This window comes from Malaclemys terrapin, chromosome 12 (genome assembly GCF_027887155.1).
Source record: "Malaclemys terrapin pileata isolate rMalTer1 chromosome 12, rMalTer1.hap1, whole genome shotgun sequence".
Lineage (NCBI taxonomy): Eukaryota > Metazoa > Chordata > Testudines > Emydidae > Malaclemys > Malaclemys terrapin.
In genome coordinates, this window is record NC_071516.1 from 46693949 (window position 1) to 46716402 (window position 22454).

A 22454-nucleotide genomic window follows, 5' to 3' on the forward strand; every position below is an offset into this window, starting at 1 on the left:
TCAGCTTCACAGATCAAAGGAGCTATGTCTCCAGGGAAGGAACTCCTCGGACACACGCCAGAGGCAGACCCCGGGGAGGGGACATCTACGGCAGGGCAGACGCCCGCCAAAGCCCAACATCAATCCATGGAAGAAACTCAGATGGAGCTGGAACGAGATATTGACTTTGTGAGGGAGCAGAGAGAGGACCCAACACTGAGTTGGGCCTGGGAACAGGCCACTATCCCCGGAACGGGAGCGGATGTACCTCCGAGACTGCCGCAAGGGCCACGGTTCGAGATCCAGCGGGACCGCCTATATCGGGTGGTGCAGGAGCCACATACGCCTGAGCCGCTCCGACAGCTATTGGTTCCCCAGAGGCTGTGACGAGGCCTACTGCACTTGGCACATGCCAACCCGTGGGCTGGATACCTGGGGCGGGAAAAGACCCTTCAGAGGGGGCCCGCCGTTTCTTTTGGCCCGGCATTCACCAAGAAGTCCGAGAATATTGCGCGTCTTGCCCAGAATGCCAACGGGCAGGACCAAAAGGTGTACCCTGAGCCCTGTGAATACCCATGCCGGTGGTCGGCGTACCCTTTGAACGTATTGGAATGGATTTAGTGGGACCCTTAGAAAGAAGCAAGACAGGGAATCGATTTATTTTAGTAATCGTGGACTACACGACCCGGTACCCCGAGGCTGTTCCCCTCCGAGCGGCCATGGCACTGGTGATGCCGCTGAACTCGTGAAGGTCTTCGCTAGGGTCGGGAAACCCACAGAGATCCTGACGGATCAGGGTACTAACGTATCCTCAAAATTGATAGCAGAATTGTGCCGCCTCCTGAATATACGGACGCTCCAAACATCAGTTTACCATCCACAGACAGACGGGCTGGTGGAGCGTTTTAATGGCACCCTGAAGTCCATGCTGCGGAAGTTCATAGAGGAAGACCCCAGCCATTGGGATACACTATTGCCAGCCCTGCTGTTTGCCATAAGGGAAGTACCCCAAGCGTCGACCGGGTTCTCACCCTTCGAACTTCTGTACGGCAGGCAGCCACGAGGGATCCTGGACCTCTTAAGGGAAGACTGGGAGACTCAGGAGACTCGCGTGCTCGGGACCACCCAGTATGTGCTACGTCTGCGAGAACGGCTCCAAACCTTGGGGGTTTTTGCCTGGGAGAATCTGCGGCAGGCCCAAGAGACGCAGGTTCGTTTATATAATAGAGGGGCTAAGGCACGTAGTTTTAACCCCGGGGACCAGGTGTTACTCTTGTTACCCTCGGCTGAATCAAAGCTCTTGGCCAAGTGGCAGGGACCATACGAGGTGATCCGACGGGTTGGGCCCTTAGATTATGAAGTCCGGTTACCGGGAGGACAGAGGGACACCCGGACTTACCATGTGAATCTCTCAAAGGCCTGGAAGGTTAGGGAATCCTTGTTCATCACCTTCTCGCCCCCAGACCCGGAACTGGGACCCCTAGCAGGGGAACCCCTAGACCACAAACCAGCGACACTTGGGGCCGGCCTTACCCCGGCACAGCGAGAGCAAATATCGCAGCTTGTAAAGGACTTCCCCGATGTGCTATCAACCCACCCAGGACAAACCAACCTGACGAGCCATCATATCACGACGACGCCGGGCCAGAAGGTGAGAGATAACCATCGACCCATACCCCGGAAGATGTGGGCCACAGTGCGACAGGAGTTGGACACAATGCTTGAGATGAGTGTAGTTGAGGAGTCAAAGAGTGAATGGCACAGCCCCATTGTTCTGGTCTCGAAACCCGACGGGACCACTCGATTCTATATCAATTTCTGGAAGATTAATGCCATCTCTAGGTTCGACGCGTACCCAATGCCCCGGGTGGAAGAACTCCTAGAATGACTCGGGGGAGCGAGGTATTTGTCGACCCTAGATTTAACCAAATGATACTGGCAAATCCCCCTTACACCCAATTCCCGAGAAAAAACGGCCTTCCCAACACCCTTCGGCCTCTTCCACTTTGTAACCATGCCATTCGGGTTACACGGTGCCACAGCGATGTTTCAGCGGCTGATGAATAAGCTCTTGCTGACAGACAGTGGCGGATAGTCCACGCCGCTCGCAACCATAGGGGCATGGACCGTCACACCACCATAGAGGTCCTGGATTTCAGTCTTTTCCCTAGCAGCCTAAATTTGGCCTCCAGGACATCTCTCCTACCCTTCCCTATGTCATTGGTACCTACATGTACCATGACCACCGGCTCCTCCCCAGCACTACACATAAGTCTGTCTAGATGCCTCGAGAGATCCGCAACCTTCGCACCAGGCAGGCAAGTCACCATACGGTTCTCCCGGTCATCACAAACCCAGCGATCTACATTTCTAATGATTGAATCTCCCATTACTAACACCTGCCTTTTCCTAGTGACTGGAGTTCCCTCCCCTGGAGAGGTAACCTCAGTGCGAGAGGATACTGCAACACCATCTGGAAGAAGGGTCCCAACTATGGGAAGGTTTCCCTCTGCTCCCGTTGACTGCTCTGCTTCCCTGGGCCTTTCATCCTCCTCAACAGCACAGGGGCTGTCTGACCGGAGGTGGGACAATTCTACAGTGTCCCGGAAAGCCTCATCAACATACCTCTCTGCCTCCCTTAGCTCCTCCAGTTCCGCCACCCTGGCCTCCAAAGCCCGTACGCAGTCTCTGAGGGTCAGGAGCTCCTTGCACCGAATGCACACATACGCCACCCACCCACGGGGCAGGTAATCATACATGCTGCACTCAGCGCAATAAACAGGATAGCCCCCACTCTGCTGCTGGGCTTCTGCCTGCATTGTCTCCAACAGCTGCCTAGGTTACTGAATGGGTTTTGTTTAAATCAAGAAGTTTTGAATGTAGTTTAGTTTACAGGTTTTAAAGAACAGCAAGTGAACCTTGCCCCCTTCCCACCCCCCTTCCAAACTCCCTTCCGAAACTCCCTGTTAGCAGCTCCCTGGTCGCTTGCTCACTGTTTTATAAAGCCCTGGCCTTCTTGATAGCCCCGTCCCCTGACTAAGGCTCAGATATGAATGAACCACATAAAATGCCCACATGAGGGCAGCATGCCCTAAGCGTTGAGCAGGGGTTGCTGTGCTTCTGGGCAAGACTGCAGTGGCTTTCAGCTCACGGTCAGTGGGAATTGTTTGTAGTAGAATCATTCCAGTGATGACTCAGGTCTATACAGAGCATCTGAAGCATTGGGGAACATGCCCTGGAGTCTGACTCCTCTGTTTATTTCTACAGCATGTGTAAGGGCAACCCCCCTCCCGCCAAGACTGTCCCATAATTGGGACCAGATCGCCACTGGTGCAAATCATGACTCCAATTTACACCAGTTGAGGAGTGCTTTGTTTCTCTCACACTCCATCCATCCAGTGACATACACATCATCTGTCTATCTATCCATCCTCATACACTCTCTCTCTATCTATCTATCTATCTAGCTAGCTAGCTACGATCCATGGGTCTGACACACGCCTGTTGCAACATGTGATGTACCTCATCCAGTGCACTAAATGCCCCAGTAACAAGTACGTGGCTCAAACCAGACGCTCACTACACTCTCACAGCCCCTCACATGGAACAAAAGATAAAAACACCCTGCCTGCCCTGGGCAAACGCTTGTAACGAAGTGATCACTCCATATCTGACCTCTCGGGGCTCATCCGCAAAGGAACCTGCACAGCACCTGCAAAAGACAAGCCAGAGAGCTTAAATTCATGACTTTGTTACACACCAATAATCATGGTCTTAATAAAGGCACCATCTTTATGGCTTGTTACACCAATCTGAACCCCACTAACCCCTCTTTTTCGTCCTATGACTGCAAGGGTGTTAACAGGCTACTTCACCTCGCATGGGCTCAGAATATGTTAATTACTGGGGCTAAACCGTCTGTTCTACCTTCTGTTTCGCTGTGAGATGCTGACCAGAAGACGAGCTCTGTGTAGTGCGAAAGCTTTTCTCTGGCACCAAGAGGAGCTGGTCCAATCAAAGTTATTACCTTACCCACCTTCTCTCTCTCTCCCAATGCACAACCCTCAGCCTCCCCATCCATTCTCACACACAGCCATCTATCCAGCTCTCACTCATCCTTGCTGACCCATTCAGCCCATGGTCTTCGTGCTGTGGTCAGTTTGAGTCTGGTGCTGGCTGCAGGGATACCCAGTTAGTCTCCAGAAGAGAGGCCATGACAGGGGATTGGACGAACAGGGCCTTCTACCTCTGGTTTCTTTGCTCTGATGGCTGAGTCACTTCCTGACTTGCTGCTCTTTCAGCTTTTCTGTGTCTCCTCCACACAGCGAGGGAGAGATTTCAGCATGCACTTCAGGTGTCTCCTCCTCGCTGCTGCTCTAAGCGGCTTTTGGGGTAAGCATGGACTTGGCCTCCAACTTATTTGCCCCTCTCCTCAGAAGTTCCTCCCGTCTCCTTTGGCTCTTCCCAGGTCTCTGCAGGGAACGGAACGTGCTGACTGAAAGCGCTGGGGGCTGGTTTTAATGCTGGGGAAATGCAGATTGGTGGGGCTCTCTCTTTGGTTTGTTTTTGGCCATTCCTTCACAGGTCCTGGAACCTTTGCAGAGGAGAACTGAAGACCAAGCCAGAAAAGATCTCTCTATCCCAAGTCTGCTGCTGGCTGTTCAGCCGTTAGCTTTTAGCAGCCAGTGGAGCGTAGGACTTCCAAAGCTGCTAAAGGGAGTGGAATGGCCAGTCCGTGGGACCTGGCGGGGTCAGGCTCTGCCCAGCTTAATGCAGTGCTGGGTTTTGGGGAGCCCTGCAGGGATGGCCTGCACCAGTGCAGCTGATCCTGCCATTCTTCTGCCTTCCAGCTCAGGCTCTCAGGGCCTGCGGAGGTGACGCTGACAGAGAGGCAGAGCATGACCCTGAGCTATAACTTCTCCAGCGGCCGCTCCCAGCTGGATGTGTTCTGGTACCGGCAGCGCCAGGAGCAGCCACCCCAGCTTATCATGCGTGTCAACAACTACGGGCAGGAGTTGTCCTAGAGTGGGCACTTCTGGGCAGCGTTGCATCCGCAGAACAACATGGCTCCCCTCAGCATCCTGGGGGCAGCCCTGCAGGACAGGGCGGGTTACTCCTGCGCCCTGGGCTGGCAGCTCAGCGTTCCTGCTCACAAAAGCCTGCCAGCCTCCTCGTCCCGTGTTGGGCTTGGGGCTCAGCTGAACACAGCACAGCTCTCTCTGAGGGCACAGGGAGCCCAGCCTCCTGATCTCCCTGAGATGACCAAGGTGTAGCCATGGACCAGGTGTGATTCACCCCCATGTGCAAGACAGACGACAGCTCCCTCCCTCTAGCCAGGCTTCCCTCTGGACTTTCCTGTCTGTGAGAGTGGTGCCGCTCTGCACAGTCTCTGACTCCCACCAGATACTCGCTGTCCATTCCACCTGGGGCTTTACACAGTCTCTCTGTGGCTGTCTGTGTGAGACCCCCAATGGTTGTTTTGTTCCAGGTGTGATGGCCCAGACCACTGTGCACCAGCCGGAGGGGCCGGTCACTGCCAAGGAAGGGGATGCCTTCCAGATCAATTGCACATACCAAACTGCCAACTTCTACGGATTGGCCTGGTACCAGCAGTGGGAGGGAAAAGCCCCAGGCCTGGTCTCATACCAGGTAGCAGCTGGTCAGGAGGAGTATGGGCGATTCACTGCTTTCCTCAGCACTGCTGGGAAATACAACCTCCTTCACCTCAAGGAGACCTGGGTCTCAGACGCTGCCTCCTACCTGTGTGCTGTGAGAGACACACTGACTCCAGGGGCTTCCTGAGCTGTGCAGTATCTGGAGCAGGTGTGTGTATGGTGGGGGAATGGGCTCCTCAGATCTCCCCTACTGCTGAGAGCAGTTATCTCATGCTGCTGGGAACAGTGCAGAGGTTACTGGATTCAGGCCCCTCCTCTGCCACAGACTTCCCGGGTGATCTTGGGCCAGCACTTGGCCTCAGTTCCCATCTCTCCAAAGGGGAAAACAGCCCTGCCCTTCCTCCCCGGGCGAGAGAGGGCTGGAAGGATCAATATGTGAAAGATTGGGCAGTGCTCTGAGATCGCCCAAAGCGCTATATGCGAGAGAGACGGTGGTGTTATTAATGACTACTTGCAAAGGAATAGAAGGGCTGCCACTCCCAGCAATCATCTCGCTCAGTCTCATGCCTATGACAGTGGCTGGCACCAGCTGTTTCCGAGGAAGGTGTAAGATCCTGCAGTGTAGGCCGAAGTGGGATAATTCCCCCCTGTGAATGTTTCCTCCTGACCTCTAGTAGTCAGAGAGGGGCTCAAGCCCTGGAGCATGAGGTTGAATGTCCCTACCAATGTTTTCTGTCACAATTAAAACTCTGGCTATTCCAGTGAGAGCCTTACAGAGCTCAGTGTGTTTGGCGTATTGGAAAGGAGACTGAGAGGACCCTTCATCACATTGTAGAAGTACTTTCATGGGAAGCAAACATCGGCTGCTAATGGGCCATTCAAGCTAGTGGAGAAAGTCAGAACAAGAACCATGGGCTGGAAGTTGAAGTACACAAGAATTAAGCACAGATTTCTAACACAAGGGCAATTAACCATAGGAATAAACTTTCAAGGGGAGGGGTGAATTCTCCAGCTCTTGAGGCCTTCCGATCAAGGCCAGATGCCTTTGAACATTCTTGTTTTCCTTCCTGGAAGATACTTTAATCCGGCACCATTTATTGGGCTCAGGGCAAGTGGATGAAATTCTCTGGCGTGTGTCAGACAGCATGTCAAACTAGCGCGAATGGTCCCTCCTGGCTTTCAGACCCCTGGGAGTTGGAAGTGTTAACACCAGGACTGGAGGTACCCCTGGGGATCTGAAGTGTGGTCCCCAGAAGTCGTCCAGCTGTGACTCACCCACCACCGAATACTCTCCCTTCTCCATCCAGAGACTGGGATCCTCCAAACAGCCTAAGGGAATTGGGAGCTGGGTGCCTTAAGCTTTTGCAAACCTGAGCCACAAACACCTCCTATGGTAACTCCCTGGTACACGTTTGACCAGTGTGCAATGTTCAGACAGGCTGCTGGGGGGCACTAAAGGCAGGTTTCAAACCAGCCCTTCTATGCGTTTTGTAGGAGAAGGGAGAGAGTCCTGGCTGTTCAGAGCTGAAAACCTGCTGAGAGCAGAGAGCCGGGGGCTTTCTCTGTCTCTTCAATGCAATGATCTCCTTGGATGGTGTCCTGGTTTTCTCCCTCTGCATCTCAGGTGGGTTTGTGGGGAAATTGCTGCCAATCATTCCTGTTAGGTGAGCTGCTCATGGTCGATACGTAGCTATGGAGGGTGAAGAGTTGTGAAAGCAGATGGCAGTTCTTTAATTTCAAATGGGATCTAGCAACTGAGAGATGAAGCTAGCTAGACAAATTCAAGCTGGATATAAAGGGCCAATTTAGAACAGGGAGGGTGATTCGCTATTGGAACAACTTTTCTTGGGGACTTGCTGGTGTCTCCATCGCTTGGGCTCTTTCTAAAAGCTCAGCTGTAGCTCACCCTCTGTGCAGAAATCCCAGGAGAAAGGCTCTGGCCTGGGTTATACAGGGGATCGCCATGTTCCTAGTGATCTTTGTGGCCTTTACATCTCTGAATTGTCAAACCAGGGGGCAAAATGTCGTTTGTTTTCCTAGAAATCTGTTTAAAAAGCAAAGAAAGATTCAATTAGAAATGTTTATATAGTAAAACAGCAAGCAACCACCTGCCAAAAACCAACCCCCAAACCCCAGCCAAACAACCCCCCCACCCCCCAACAAACCCAAACTAATCAACCAACAAAATGCCTGGAAAAAATGAAAAGTGAAAAATTTTCAGTTTGTGCTTTTTTGGCAGAAACCCCCCCAAAGGGGCAGTGTGACTGTGGGGAGAGTGCCGGAGCGTAGGACCCAGTCTGCCCGCTGGGTGAGCTTTGGCAAGGCCTCTCTGGGCCTCATTTCCCCACCTGTAAAATGACCTTCTTTGTCAAGCTTTTTGAGATTGATGCATGAAAAACACTGTGTTAGAGCCAGGGGTTGTTAGAGGGACAGGGGAAGTCTCTTATTCTGTCAAAAAACCACTTTCTGTAGGAAAAAAAAGTTTCAAGAGACTTTTTTCGAGCTGCCAGATGTGAAACAGGTGCTTCAGCAGCAGTGTGACTGGGAGATTTCGGCCTGCCAGGGAGAGGGGAATTCGGGGGGCAGGAGGGGAAGGCTACCAGAAGTGGGATAGGGATGTGCTCTCAGGGCCAACAGCTCTGTACCACCCTTCTCTCTTTTGCAGCCCCACTGGCCAGAGCCCAGCAAGGGGGTAAGGATACGGTGACCCAGCCTCCTGCCACGCTGATGTCGTCTGAAGTGGAGAATGTCACCTTACCTTGCAGCTTCACGTCCATCTCCTCCACCCCCACTGTCGCTTGGTACTGGCAGCGCCTGTTGCATTCCCTGGAGTATTTGATTGGTGGAGACTCCCTGGGATTTACCGACAGGGCGAATGAGGAGGAGACGCGCCTGCATCTCTGGGTGCATAAGCAGCAAGGAGCAGCTCCTCTGAATATCTCTGCAGCCCGGGTCTCAGACTCCGCTCTGTTCTTCTGCGCGCTGAGTACCACAGCCCTGCAGCCCTGGCCTTTCCCTGTGCCAGAACCTCCGAGTCCAGCCCCAGCCCAGCCCCAGCCCCCTCAGCCCCCTCCTCCGTGCATGATCCTCCCAACTCCCCCCCCATCCCCATCCCCATCCCCATCCCCATCCCCATCCTGTCCCAGGGCGAGAACCTCCCAGCCCAGCCCCAGCCCCCTCAGCCCCCTCAGCCCCCTCCTCTGTGCATGATCCTCCCAACTCCCCCCCGTGCCCCATCCTGTCCCAGGGCGAGAACCTCCCAGCCCAGCCCCAGCCCCCTCAGCCCCCTCCTCCGTGCATGATCCTCCCAACTCCCCCCCATCCCCATCCCCATCCTGTCCCAGGGCGAGAACCTCCCAGCCCAGCCCCAGCCCCCTCAGCCCCCTCCTCTGTGCATGATCCTCCCAACTCCCCCCCCCCCGCCCCATCCTGTCCCAGGGCGAGAACCTCCCAGCCCAGTCCCAGCCCCCTCAACTCCCTCCTCTGTGCACGATCCTCCCAACTCCCCCCCATCCCCATCCCCATCCCCATCCTGTCCCAGGGCGAGAACCTCCCAGCCCAGCCCCAGCCCCCTCAACTCCCTCCTCTGTGCATGATCCCCCCAACTCCCCCCCATCCCCATCCCCATCCCCATCCTGTCCCAGGGCGAGAACCTCCCAGCCCAGCCCCAGCCCCCTCAACTCCCTCCTCTGTGCATGATCCTCCCAACTCCCCCCCCGTGCCCCATCCTGTCCCAGGGCGAGAACCTCCCAGCCCAGCCCCAGCTCCCTCAGCCCCCTCCTCTGTGCAAGATCCTCCCAACTCCCCCCCATCCCCATCCCCATCCCCATCCCCATCCTGTCCCAGGGCGAGAACCTCCCAGCCCAGCCCCAGCCCCCTCAGCCCCCTCAGCCCCCTCCTCTGTGCATGATCCTCCCAACTCCCCCCCCCGTGCCCCATCCTGTCCCAGGGCGAGAACCTCCCAGCCCAGCCCCAGCCCCCTCAGCCCCCTCCTCTGTGCAAGATCCTCCCAACTCCCCCCCCGCCCGCCCCATCCCCATCCTGTCCCAGGGCGAGAACCTCCCAGCCCAGCCCCAGCCCCCTCAGCCCCCTCCTCCATGCATGATCCTCCCAACTCCCCCCCCATCCCCATCCCCATCCCCATCCTGTCCCAGGGCGAGAACCTCCCAGCCCAGACCCAGCTCCCTCAGCCCCCTCCTCTGTGCAAGATCCTCCCAACTCCCCCCCGTGCCCCATCCTGTCCCAGGGCGAGAACCTCCCAATCTCAACCCCCCACTCCCCCTGCAGCCACTGCTGCCTGAGGCAAGGATCTCCCAGCCACAACCCACTCCCCTTGTAGAAGAACCTCCCAGCCCAGCCCCCCGGCCCCTGCCCGCAGCCCTGCGAGCTCAGGGGTGGAATCGTGGCTGTGTGACGGGACAGGACAGTCTCAGAATTGAGCACTGGGGGGTGACGTTCGCACCTGAGCACCAGGCCCCAGCCGAAGGACTAGCCCCACTGAGGGCCTAAGCACATGGAGGCCCTGGGAATGCAGCTAGCGAGATAGAAGAGAGAAGTTTTACAATTGCTGTATCTTTAACTGTGCATCGCTCTTGCTACCTCAGAGGAGATCAAAGGGGGCTGCTGTGCTGTCTTGCGACCAGCTCAGAAGGGAAGAGACTGGTGGGTGGAGGGAGGGACGGGCTAGGTGCTCTGAAGCATTTTGGTCTGTGCAGACGGGGTGTTTGCGGTTGCAGAGGCAGCTGGGTGGCAGGCGTTAGTCACGGCTAGAAAGCACAAAACGCGACCAGTGCGCTGAGCATTGCCATGAAGGAATTACTGCCTGTGCTGTCCCTACTTGGTGGGTAAGAGTCTCTTTCTCTTGTCTTCATCCAGCCTCTGGCTAGGTGTGAAAAATTGGGAGGATCTGGGGGGTAACAGGCGCCTATATAAGAAAAAGCCCCTAATATCGGGACTGTCCCTATAAAATTGGGACATCTGGTCACCTTCCCCCCGGCAGGGTCCGTCGATTTATCCGCTCTCTTTCCAGCACGGCACTGTGGAGCACCTTTCGTATGGGTTAGAGCCGCTCATTCTGTGGGGTCAGTGTCTCTGCACCCAGGTTTTCTCTAGCCCTAGACAATTTGTGCATCACTGTCCAGGCGGCTGAGAGTCCGTCCCTCTCTCACTTCCTGCCTCTCTTCCCGCAGTGGCTCCGAGATGGGCCCTGGCCCAGGTTTTCCAGCCCACTCGGCTCACGGATGTGGAAGGAGAAAGGATCTTGATCCCATGCAGCCAAAACGCCACCTCCCATGACATGATGTCTTGGTACAAACAGCCCCAGCAGGGCCGGGGGGGCGCCGAGCTTTCTAGGGACTGGGCATGACGGCTCCTCCACCGCTGGAGAATTCACCATGGCTGTGCACAAGGCCTCCCGCTCCACCAACCTCACCCGAGATGGAGCTAGCCTGAGCGACGCCGGCATCTACTACTGCGCAGTGAGAGACACAGCAAGGGGAATCCAGGTGCCAGCTGCACAGAAACCTGCAGCCTGGCTTCCTGCTGGGCCCTCCTGAGCCAGCCCAGTATTGGGTGCCCCTCACTTCAAGCTGATGTGCCTCTTCTGTTCCAAAAACTTTTTTCAAAGTGCCCTAGAATCCGCATGCAGCGTCAGATCTGCTGGAAAACTGCTAGGATAGATGGGAGGTAAATATACAGCGTGTGCGGGAAAGATGGGATCATTTGGACCAGAGGTTCCTGAGATATGACCTGGTCTTAAAATTCTCACTTTTATTTGCACAGAACTAGGGGATAAACAACAGGCCAGGAAATTCAAAGGGACTTGAGTGTCTAATTCCCTTCGCCACTCCAAGCCTGTGTGATCGGATCTCTCCTGTTCTCAGCTAGTGCAGACTGGTGCCAAAAACCAGGTCCAAAACCCAGTGATCTACAGCCAGACAGACTCTCTCAGTGGCGCAGGGCAGGGTCGGTTCTGCAAGCACCTGCTCTGAAGTGCACCCACAGACTCAGCTCCCAGGAGGGCTGACTGGATCCTCTGCCTTCCTGCCACTTTACTGTGTGGTTTTAGTTTAGTTCTTCTCCTGGGGAAGGGAGTGGGGTGTAGTGGTTAAAGTAGTAGGGCTGTGAGCCAGGATTCCTGGGTTCTGGGAGGGGAGTGGGGGCTAATTGATTAGCATGGGGGTGTGGGTGGGTTTGAGAACCAGGACTCCTGGGTTCTATTGCCAGCTCTGCAATGTGACCTGAGCCATGTCGCTCTCTGCCTCAGTTTCCCCCACTGTAAAATGGGGATGATAACCTTTTCTTACCTCCTGGGGCTATTGTGAGGACAAATCCATCAGTGTGCCTGAGCTGACAGGGGCCATGTAAACAGAGACAAAACTGGCAAAAGGTGGCAGAAAATGTCGTCTTTTGGTAGGAAGCTAAAATAATGAAAGAATAAAGGACTTGGCACAATACTTTGGTCCTTGCCTGGCATAAATTAAGTAGGTTCCATTGCAGTCAATGGGATCTGGTCTGTCACAGGTCAGGGCAACCGCACCTGTATTCCCCACTCCGTGGTCCAGCCAGGGCACTCATTCTCAGGCTGCCTGCTCCCCAGCCATCACCTCTCTTGGGAAATGCACATCTTTCTCTCGCTCGACCGCTCAGTTCCCTGTCGACACGGTGAATTCCCCAGCAAGTCACACTGCCTCAGCAGGGCTGCTTTCCCTGATCCTCAGCGGCTATAAACAGTGCAATTTCCCACAGTGAAGTCACCACTCTGCCCTGTATAAGCAAGCACATTTATTCTTAAAGTAAAAGCATTCCAGAGAACACAGATTAGAAACACAAAGAGAACCTACCTGCGTGGGGAGAAGCTTGCTAGAGAAGGGCTCCAGCAGGTGACCAATTCTCCAGACCTCACCAAGGATTTTTTATGGGGTCACAAGTTCATCACAGTCATTAGCTCAGAACAAGCACATATAAGTTTAGTCCCTCCTTTATCCAGCCTGGGTCTTTGGGAATAGGTGATTTGTAGCCAGTGCGGCCCTCCACAGGGTGTCGCTTCAAGAGGCTGGATTTTTGCTTAACTGGGGGAGTTACAAACCCCCACCTAGCAATCCCCTGGGACACCCACTTAGCTTTAAAAGTTCCCATCGTTTGAAACAGTCCTTTGATGTGCATAGCACTTTCCAGGGTTTACATTAGCCAGGTCTCCCCACCACCCACAGTAAGACATGAATGTCTGCATGTCTTAAAATGAACTCCTAAAATAATTGAACTTAATTCAGTGAGGTTTGCCCAGGACATTGCAGGAAATTGCCGCATCTGTCATGGTCTATAGCTGTTTCCCCCGCCTAAATAAACTAGTGATAGAGTTATATTCCCCATCAGATGTCAGCAGGTTTCTAGCAGTGCTCGGCTATTATTATTATATTAGCATAATTTGATAGTGCCTCAGGCCAGCCAGGCACAGCATGCTGGGTGCTGTATAGAATCATAGAATCATAGAATATCAGGGTTGGAAGGGACCTCAGGAGGCATCTAGTGCAACCCCCTGCTCATGGCAGGACCAATCCCCAACTAAATCATCCCAGCCAGGGCTTTGTCAGGCCGGGTCCTAAAAACCTCTAAGGAAGGAGATTCCACCACCTTCCTAGGTAACCCATTCCAGTGCTTCACCACCCTCCTAGTGAAATAGTGTTTCCTAATATCCAACCTAGACCTCCCCCACTGCAACTTGAGACCATTACTCCTTGTTCTGTCATCTGATACCACTGAGAACAGTCTAGATCCATCCTCTTTGGAACCCCCCTTCAGGTAGTTGAAAGCAGCTATCAAATCCCCCCTAATTCTTCTCATAAGTCATGTGCTTCAGCCCTCTAATCATTTTTGTTGCCCTCTGCTGGACTCTTTCCAATTTGTCCACATCCTTCTTGTAGTGTGGGGCCCAAAACTGGGCACAGTACTCCGGAAGAGGTCTCACCAATGTCGACTAGAGGGGAATGATCATGTCCCTCGATCTGCTGGCAATGCCCCTACTTATATAGCCCAAAATGCCGTTAGCCTTCTTGGCAACAAGAGCACACTGTTGACTCATATCCAGCTTCTCGTCCACTGTAACCCCTAGGTCCTTTTCTGCAGAACTGGCAGCCATTCGGTCCCTAGTCTGTAGCAGTGCATGGGATTCTTCCGTCCTAAGTGCAGGACTCTGCACTTGTCCTTGTTGAACCTCATCAGGTTTCTTTTGGCCCAAACCTCTAATTTGTCTAGGTTCCTCTGTATCCTATCCCTACCTTCCAGCGTATCTACCACTCCTCCCAGTTTAGTGTCACCTGCAAACTTGCTGAGAGTGCAGTCCATGCCATCCTCCAGATCATTAATGAAGCTATTGAACAAAACCGGCCCCAGGACCGACCCTTGGGGCACTCCGCTTGATACCGGCTGCCAACTAGACATGGAGCCATTGATTACTACCCGTTGAGCCTGATGATCTAGCCAGCTTTATATCCACTTTATAGATGGGTTCTGTCCCGAAAAGCTGCCATTTAAATAAAGCAGAGAGCCAGCGGGGGAGTGAAGGGATGGAACACCACAGCAGAGCGAACAATGGGATAGCTGCGAATGTCATTGAGTGCCAGGAATTTTTGGGGGTGAGTTATCTAGACAGGCTCAGTGAAATGGAAAGGAAAGGCAAGGGAAGGGTGGGGAGGGGACAAGGCAGGGAGAAGCAGATGAGAGGGGTCAGTGGGCAGTGAAGTTGGGGAGGGGGAAAGTTGGAGCAAACAGCAGCGGGCTGAGGAAGTCCAGTGAAATCTTGGGAAGTTCTCCGAATGCCCAGAGCTCCCTGCTTTGGCTGCTTCTGGAGTTCACTTTGGCTTGCGGAAAACTCTGCGCCTGGGGAAAACATTTCATATTTTTTTAAAAAGTCACATCCCTGGTGATTTAATTAGGGGAAGGTGCACAGGTCTCCCAATAGCTCACTCTTTAACCAGCCTCCTTCCTGGTGGCTGAACAAAGCAGACGGTCCTATATCTGACAGCAGCAGCATTGCAGCAGGCAGAGAGCTGCCAAGCCAGGATGCAGAGATGAGAGGAAATCCTGGAGCTGCTGGGCCCAGGTAGCTCAGCAGGTAAGTACGCTGCCTTCAGAAGGCAAAGAGCAGGGGATTTTAATCAGCCCCGGGGTTTTGGATTTATTATGAATGGGTCGGATGCCCAGCTGGCATAACTTGGCCAGCGCTCCATTGAAGCGAACACGCTCTGCTGATTTGCACAGCCGGGGAGCTGGCTTTATCATTTCTTTGTACCACGGCAGTGCCTAGAAGCGTCCGCTGATATCAGAACTCGTTACGCCAGGTGCTGCCCAGCCATACAAGGAAGGAGGCCGTGTCCTGAACTGCTGTGATTGTCACCCCACCTGTCACCCCACACTCGAACCGCAACCTTCATCCTCACGCTAACCCTGTATGCTCCTTTAGCCCCCGCACGAAAGGCTGGCTCATTCCCCTTCCATGCTGGAGGAAGTCTCATGTGGCTGGGGACGCTCTCCGTATGGAGGACTGGCTTGCTAGCTGGTTTCCGTAAGCGGCTTTCAGTGGGCGCTGCACTGACTCAGAGCAGCTGAGGCTCTATTCTAGTGTGGGAGGGAACAGGGTCTCTGGTGTCTACCCTGGCCTCTACCAGGAACGCCGGGCACATCACTGAGGCAGACGTCTTCACCCCATGTAAGCCATGAGCAGCCTGACAGTCAGAGGCTCCACGCTGCTCCCCAGCTCGAGAGCGTGCAGCTGAGCTTCCTCTTCTGCCAACCTACCTCATGAGGAGGGTTTAGGCTGGGATTTCCCAGCAAACCCGAGCCCCTAACTCCCTTTGGTTCCTGGGAAAACCTGAGCCTAAGGTTTATAAAGCGGTTGAAGATTCTTGGATGGACCAGGCTGCAGAAATAGCCAGCCAGAGACTCAGCCAGTGTCAGTCGTGCAGCGTTGCTGGCTCTCGCATGGCTGCACTACTCACACGAGCTGACGGTCTGGCCTGCAGATTTGTACATTAGATTTTGCTAAGCTCTGTGGTGAAGCTGAATAGAAACGTTTGCTACAAATGATAGGAAATTTGAAGCGGTTTGGGTGCATTGTCCAGAAAATTCAGAGTCCCCAAAGATTCCTGAGAAGTAACTCAAACTATTTCTTGTCTTTCTTCCTTTTTTTTTTTAATAGGAGCATGAATCCATGGAGCTTTCTGACAGCGATTTGGTTAAGGAGGCTGCAGCTTTACTCAGCCCATCTCTGCACTAGATCAGGTAAATCCCCTTATATCATGGCAAAACCTCTAGTGTCAGAGTTACTAGCCTGGGGCCAGATTCTCCACTCTGGCACACTGGTAAGCCAGCAGTGAATGAGTATTTTGATGGGTCATCAGAGCCGTTTGTGTGTCCAATGCATTGGGCATGAATTTACTCCTTTTCCCTCTCTGTTGGGATCTGAACAACAAGCAAGGAGCAGAATATTCACACGCAACAAATACTGAACACATTTTCTGTAGAGCTTTCCCGTAGCAATAGGGGAGTATTAATGCCATTGTACAAGGCACTAGCAAGACCTCATCTGGAATAGTGTGTCCAATTCTGGTTACTCATGGTCAAGAAAGATGAATTCAAATTATAACAGGTGCAGAGAAGGGCTGCTAAGATATCCTGGGAACAGAGAACTGATCTTATGAGAGGACAAGCAAAGAGATGGGCTTGTTTAGCAAAATCAAGGCCAAGAAAGGATCTGATTTCACTCTGTAAATACAAATACCAGAGAGGGAGAAGAGTTACTGAAGCTAAAGGACAATGTTGGCACCAGAACAAATGGGGATAAACTGGCCATGAATAAATTTAGGCTGGAAATGAGAAGAAGGTTTCTAACCCTCAGAGGAGAGAAATTCTGGAATAGCCTCCCCAGGGGAGGGGGGCAAACAAGTTAGTGAGCTTGAAGATGGAGTTTGATCCATTTACAAATGGGATTATATGACAGGGTTGCTTGTAACAGTACGGAGAAGACTCTATGATTTAGGAAGTCCTTCCCAGGCCCATCTGACTATGTTCTGGAAATTCCAGGTTCCTTCATCTGATTGCATCTCCTAATGGAACAGTGCTTTAAACCCCCCCCCCCTAGATGTATAGTTGTTAAACCGAGAAGGGGTCATTCAATCACCTTGTCTGACCTCCAGCATAACCCAGGGCAGGAGGTTTCACCCAGGCACTTGGGTGGTGGAGTGAATTCCCCCCCATCCATTACTGCCCCCAGTAACTGAGCACTCATGTTATACAACTCTTGGAAGGATTTGTTTTTTGTCAGTAAATGTCGGTGAACACTGATTTAACCATACACACAAACGGACAAAAGTATCTCCATCCATAAATAATCAAAATTTAGCTAGGCAAAGTAAGAAAGATGCTGCTTGAGCACTTATTAGAGTTTAATTGAAGGAGATTTACTTTGTACATTTTGACATGTGATGTTGACAATGTGTGTTAAGGGTTATAAAGCTTTAACTTTTTATAGCACAGCGTCAAATAATTATTGTCTGACACCTCCATAATTTTCCACAGCTGTGAACATTTAAATAGATAAAAATAGAAACAAATGTTTAAAAATAGAACATGGATATTATCTGTTGAAATTATAAAAAATCAGATTCTGCCCTGGAGGATAGATTCATGGATTTTAAGGATTAAAGAGGGCATTTTGTTCACCCAGTTTAACTTCCTGCATAGCTCAGACCAGAGAATTTTACCCCTGGGATTCCTGAGTCGAGTCCAATAATTTGGTGTTGCATTGGAGTGAATCCTCAAGAAAGTTGTCCCGTATTGGCTTACAGATTCCAGGGGTGGAAAATCCGCCTTGTCTTTTGGTAAATTGTCTCAATGGCTTGTTAACTTTTTGTAACCATAGTTCCTGTCTGAATCTATCTAGCTTCAGCCCCCAGCCACTAGATCTAGTGCTGCAATCTATTTAGTTTAACAAAGAGAAGGTTACAGTCTATAACAGGGATGGGCAACCTTTGGCACTTGGCCCACCAGAGAAAGCCCTTGGCGGGCCGGGCCGGTTTGTTTACCTGCTGCATCCGCAGGTTCGGCCGATCGCGGCTCCCACTGGCTGCAGTTCGCCACTCCAGGCCAATGGGGGCTGCGGGAAGGGCTAAGCCAGCACATCCCTCAGCCCGCGCTGCTTCCCGCAGCCCCATTGGCCTGGAGCGGCGAACCATGGCCCAGTGGGAGCCGCGATCGGCCGAACCTGCAGACATGGCAGGTAAAGACACTGGCCTGGCCCTCCAGGGCACTTACCCTGGTGAGCCGCGAGCCAAAGGTTGCTGATCCCTGGTCTATAAGTACCTACACGGGGAACAACCGTTTAATAATGGGCTCTTCAGCAGAGGAATATCTAACATGAGCCAATGGCTAGAAGTTGAAGCTAGACAAGTTCAGACCGGAAATAAGGCATACATTTTGAACAATGACGGTGATTAGCCATTGGAGCAATTTACCGAGGATCATGGTAGATTCTCCATCAGTGGCAATTTTAAAATTGAGACTGGATGTTTTTCTAAAAGAATTATTTTGGGGAAGTTCTGTGGCCTGTGGTACAGGAGGGCAGGCGAGATGATCACAATGGTTCCTTCTGGCCTTGGAATCTGTAAACCTCTTAACCTTCCCTTCAGCAAGATGAATAGACCCAGTACTCCCCTTCTCTCTCTTTGTAAGGCGGAAAGACATTGACATTGAGGCTCTCTCAGGGCCGGTGCAAGGAAGTTTCGCGCCCTAGGCGAAACTTCCACCTTGCCCCCCCCACCACCCAGCTAACCCCGCCCCCCCGCAGCAGCTAACCCAGCCACCCGGGGAGCCCGCCACCCCCGCAGCCTGGGGAGCCCCCCCCCACAACAGCTACTCCCCCTCTGCAGCTAACCCCGCCCAGGGAGACACCCCCCCCCCCCGTGGAAACTAACCCTGCCTGGGGAGACTCTCCCCTATGGCAGCTAACCCCGCCTGGGGAGCCCGCCCCAGCTCACCTCGCTCCACCTCCTCCACTGAGCACGCCAGCACCACTCTAATTCTCCTCCCCTCGCAGGCTTGCGGCCAGGGCCGGCTCCAGGCACCAGCTTAACAAGCAGGTGCTTGGGGCGGCCAAGGGAGAGGGGCGGCACCTGTGGCAATTCAGGGGTGGCAGGTCCCTCACTCTCTCTAGGAGTGAAGGACCTGCCGCTGAACTGCCGCCGCCGATCGCGGCTTTTTTTTTCCCCAATTGCTGCTGCCGATCGCGGCTTTTTTTTTTTGCTTGGGGCGGCAGAAATGCTGGAGCTGGCCTTGCTTGCGGCGCCGATTGGAGGAGACTTAGAGCGGGGTCTGTGTGCTCAGCGGAGGAGGCACAGTGGAGGTGATCTGGGGTGGGGAGCGGTTCCCCTGTGCGCCCCCCCGTTATTGTGGGTGGCCCTCCCCGCAGTCCCCCCCCCGCCCAGCTCACCTCCACTCCACCTCCTCACCTGAGTGGGCTTTTAGACGCCCCCAACCACTAGGCGCCCTAGGCGGCCGCCTAGTTCACCTAGTGGTTGCACGGGCCCTGGGCTCTCTTCTGAGCCCTTGGTGTGGTGGGGAGAGGTGTGTGTGTCTGTGGGAATGGCTTGTGTACAATGATTTATCGGTTGTCTTGTGCATGGACTGGGTTGTTGGATATAATGACTGTGCGTAGATATCCTCGCTATTAACCTGACACCATGTCCGTGACAGTTTCACGTGGCTAATGGTTTTTCTTTCTTTCTTTCTCCTCCACACACAGGCTGGGATTTCCAAGGGAGCCCAAGGGAGTGAGGCACTGTAAAAGTCAATGGGAGTTGGGCACTCTCTTTTTAAAAAACCCGCCTGTAGAGTGAGCGTTTCAAATCCCCCTCAGGGAAGCAGATGCCCGCTATCCACTCATTTTAAGTGTCCAAATCCCTTAGCTGGCTTTGAAACTCCCCCATCCCCAGGCCCTGAACTTCTTGCCCCCAGATCCCAGCGAAGAACTCTGCTCGGCACACGTCCCCGTGATTCCCTGCCTGGTGCAGTGCGTGGGCCTCCCCCGCAGAGCTTGCTGCATGGAGGGGGAGAATGGCACCATGGTGACGCACTTTGTATTGCTTGGCCTCACCGAGACCCGGGAGCTGCAGCTGGTCCTCTTCGCCCTCTTCTCCATCATTTACCTGCTGATCCTGGTGGGGAACGTCCTCATCATGGTGACGGTGGTCAACGACCGGTGCCTCCACACCCCTATGTACTTTTTCCTCGGGAACCTCTCCTTCATCGACATCTGCCACGCTTCGGTCACGGCCCCCAAGATGCTGGCTGATCTCCTCTCTGCGGAGAAGACCATCTCCTTCGGGGGCTGCATGGCCCAACTTTTCTTCCTCCACCTCTGCGCCTGTGCCGAGATCTTTCTCCTGACCGCCATGGCCTACGACCGCTACGTGGCCATCTGTCACCCGCTGCAGTACCCCTCACTCATGAGTCTGCAAGCCTGCACCTGGCTGGTGGGGGCCCTGTGGTCTGGAGCCACTGTCCACTCCCTGGTGCAGACCGTGCTCACCGTCCAGCTGCCCTACTGTGGCCCCAATGTCATCGATAGCTTCTTCTGCGACGTGCCGCCTGTCATCAAGCTGGCCTGCACCGACACCTACCTGACAGGGGTGCTGATCGTCTCTAACAGTGGCATGATCTCTCTCACCTGCTTCCTGGCCCTGCTAGGCTCCTACCTGGTGATCCTGGTCTCTCTGCAGAGCCGGAGCATTGAAGGGCGGCGCAAAGCGCTCTCCACCTGTGGTTCCCACTTGGCAGTGGTGGCGTTGTTCTTTGGGCCGTGCATATTCATCTACACCCGCCCTACCACCAGCTTCTCGCTGGACAAGCTTGTGTCGGTTTTCTACACGGTGGTGACCCCGGTTCTCAACCCGGTGATCTACACCCTAAGGAACCAAGAGGTTAAGGGGGCCATGAGGAAACTGAGGGAGAGACAGATTTTCTCCAGGGGGAAATAGGATAATGTCCAGACAGATGGGGTCCATATGGAGGAGAACCCTCCAAGGTAGGAATGGACCAGTGCATGGGGAAATGGGGTCCAAAGGGATGGATTGGAAGACACACAAACATAAATACACAAACACACATTAACACCGAACACATTTTTTCTTTATTGTGATTACCAACAACCAATAAAGCTGAGCTGATGTAAGTCCAAGGGAATGTAACAACAAAGCAGGAAGGGAAGGAAAGCTCTCCTGGGTCCCAGCTGGACACAGAGTCCGATGCACTGAACACATGCTATCAGCTGATATTATCCCCGGGCTTAACTGCTCCAAAGGCCCGAGCGATTAAAGTTACCTATTTGTTAAAGTTCTGTGGAGCCAGGAGCGCCAGGAAACTCCAGCTGTGGAATTCTCCTCCACGCATTCTCTGCTCCCCGCCATATTTCACCAGGAGCTAGAAGAGATTTTACTTTGGAATCTGTCACACAATCAGGGTCTGCTCAATAGAGCACGTGGGGGGCCCAGGACTGGCCTAGCAGGGGACTATGGTTTGGGATTGAGGGACACCAGCAGAGCTGGAGGGTGTGGGGAGTGCAGGGGGGCTGTGGTTTGGGATAGAGGGGCACCAGCAGAGCTGAGTGTGTGAGGTCTCAGAACTAGTCATATGTGACCATAGATATTTAAGTTTACCAAGGGTCACTCCGTGGAATATTTCGCAATAGAACCCAGGAGTCCGGTCTCCCAGCCCCCCTGCTCATCCCAGTTGATGTACCCCCTGGAAGACCTCTGCATACCCCCATCTAACCCCTCCTGGGGGAATGCAGAGGTCTTCCAAGGGGTATCTGTACCCCTGGTTGAGAACCACTGCTCTAACCCAGTAGACCCCACTCCTCCCCCAGAGCTGAGGATAGAACCCAGGGGTCCCAGCTCCCAGCCCTTGCTTGACCTCTTAAATTTTACCCCCCCCCCCCCCAAGTTTTGGAGGTTTTGTCTGCGTGGGGGTGAGAAGCTTGAATAGGTGACTGGTTTATGGGCAGGTGGGACATTACTAGTTCCTTAGGGGTCACTCTAGTCCATCAATGACTGGTGGGAATGCGATGAGAGTTCGACAGTGGAACAGCCTGAATGGAACCTACTGGGCGTGTTGTGTCACTTCTTACACCAGCTGGCTTGTGCAGTCTCTCCTGAGAGTGGATTCTGCTTCTTCCACGTGCCTCATCACACTCCTGCTGCTACTTTTAATTAGATCCTGAACAACTTGTTCTGCAGGCAGCATCACCCCAGCTCGACTTCCTTTGAAAGCTTGTAATGGGACCCAGAGGAATTGATTAGAAGGATGCAAACTTGTGCTGGAGACTTTGCAATGGCATGAAACAGAGATAAGGGGCCAGATCCCTAATGAGTGTAAGTCAGACATAACTCCACTGGGGTCAGTGGGGTCCAGGCCCCCATGTAGTGTAAATCACCCATGGCTCAATGGGACAGATTCCCAGCTGCATTAAGTTACCCACTCATTCATGCACCAAGGGTTTAGATCTGTCAACCTGGGAATGGCCAGGCCAGATCAGACTGGGGCCCATCCAGCCCAGTTTTCTGTCTTGACAGTGCCTGGTACCAGCAATGGAAACTGCCTCGAGGGAAGTTCCCCTCCCCCCATCTGTTAGTGCTGGGTTTATGCTCAGAACCTGGAGCGTTTATGGCCCTTCCAAACTGTAATGCAACTCTGAATGTTCTCCTTAGCCATCTTGTTAAGTGAGATGTGTTAAGCAGAGGCAGAGGTCAGAACAGATGAGATGAACCTTAAGAGACTGCTAAACCAACCCCCTGCAGACAAATGGGGTAT

At 53.4% G+C, this 22454-nt stretch overlaps 1 protein-coding gene across 1 annotated transcript; it reads left to right on the top strand.

The window, feature by feature from the left end:
• The first annotated feature begins 19687 nt into the window (after positions 1-19687).
• Positions 19688-20623, top strand: LOC128845909 (olfactory receptor 4E2-like). Its single transcript, XM_054044977.1, has one exon. It carries the CDS (start codon positions 19688-19690, stop codon positions 20621-20623), a length of 936 nt encoding a protein of 311 aa, XP_053900952.1.
• Positions 20624-22454: the final 1831 nt, after the last annotated feature.

Bases quoted from the DNA above. Each gene is read 5' to 3' on its own strand.
- LOC128845909 (XM_054044977.1), top strand. From the start codon at position 19,688: ATGGAGGGGGAGAATGGCACCATGGTGACGCACTTTGTATTGCTTGGC.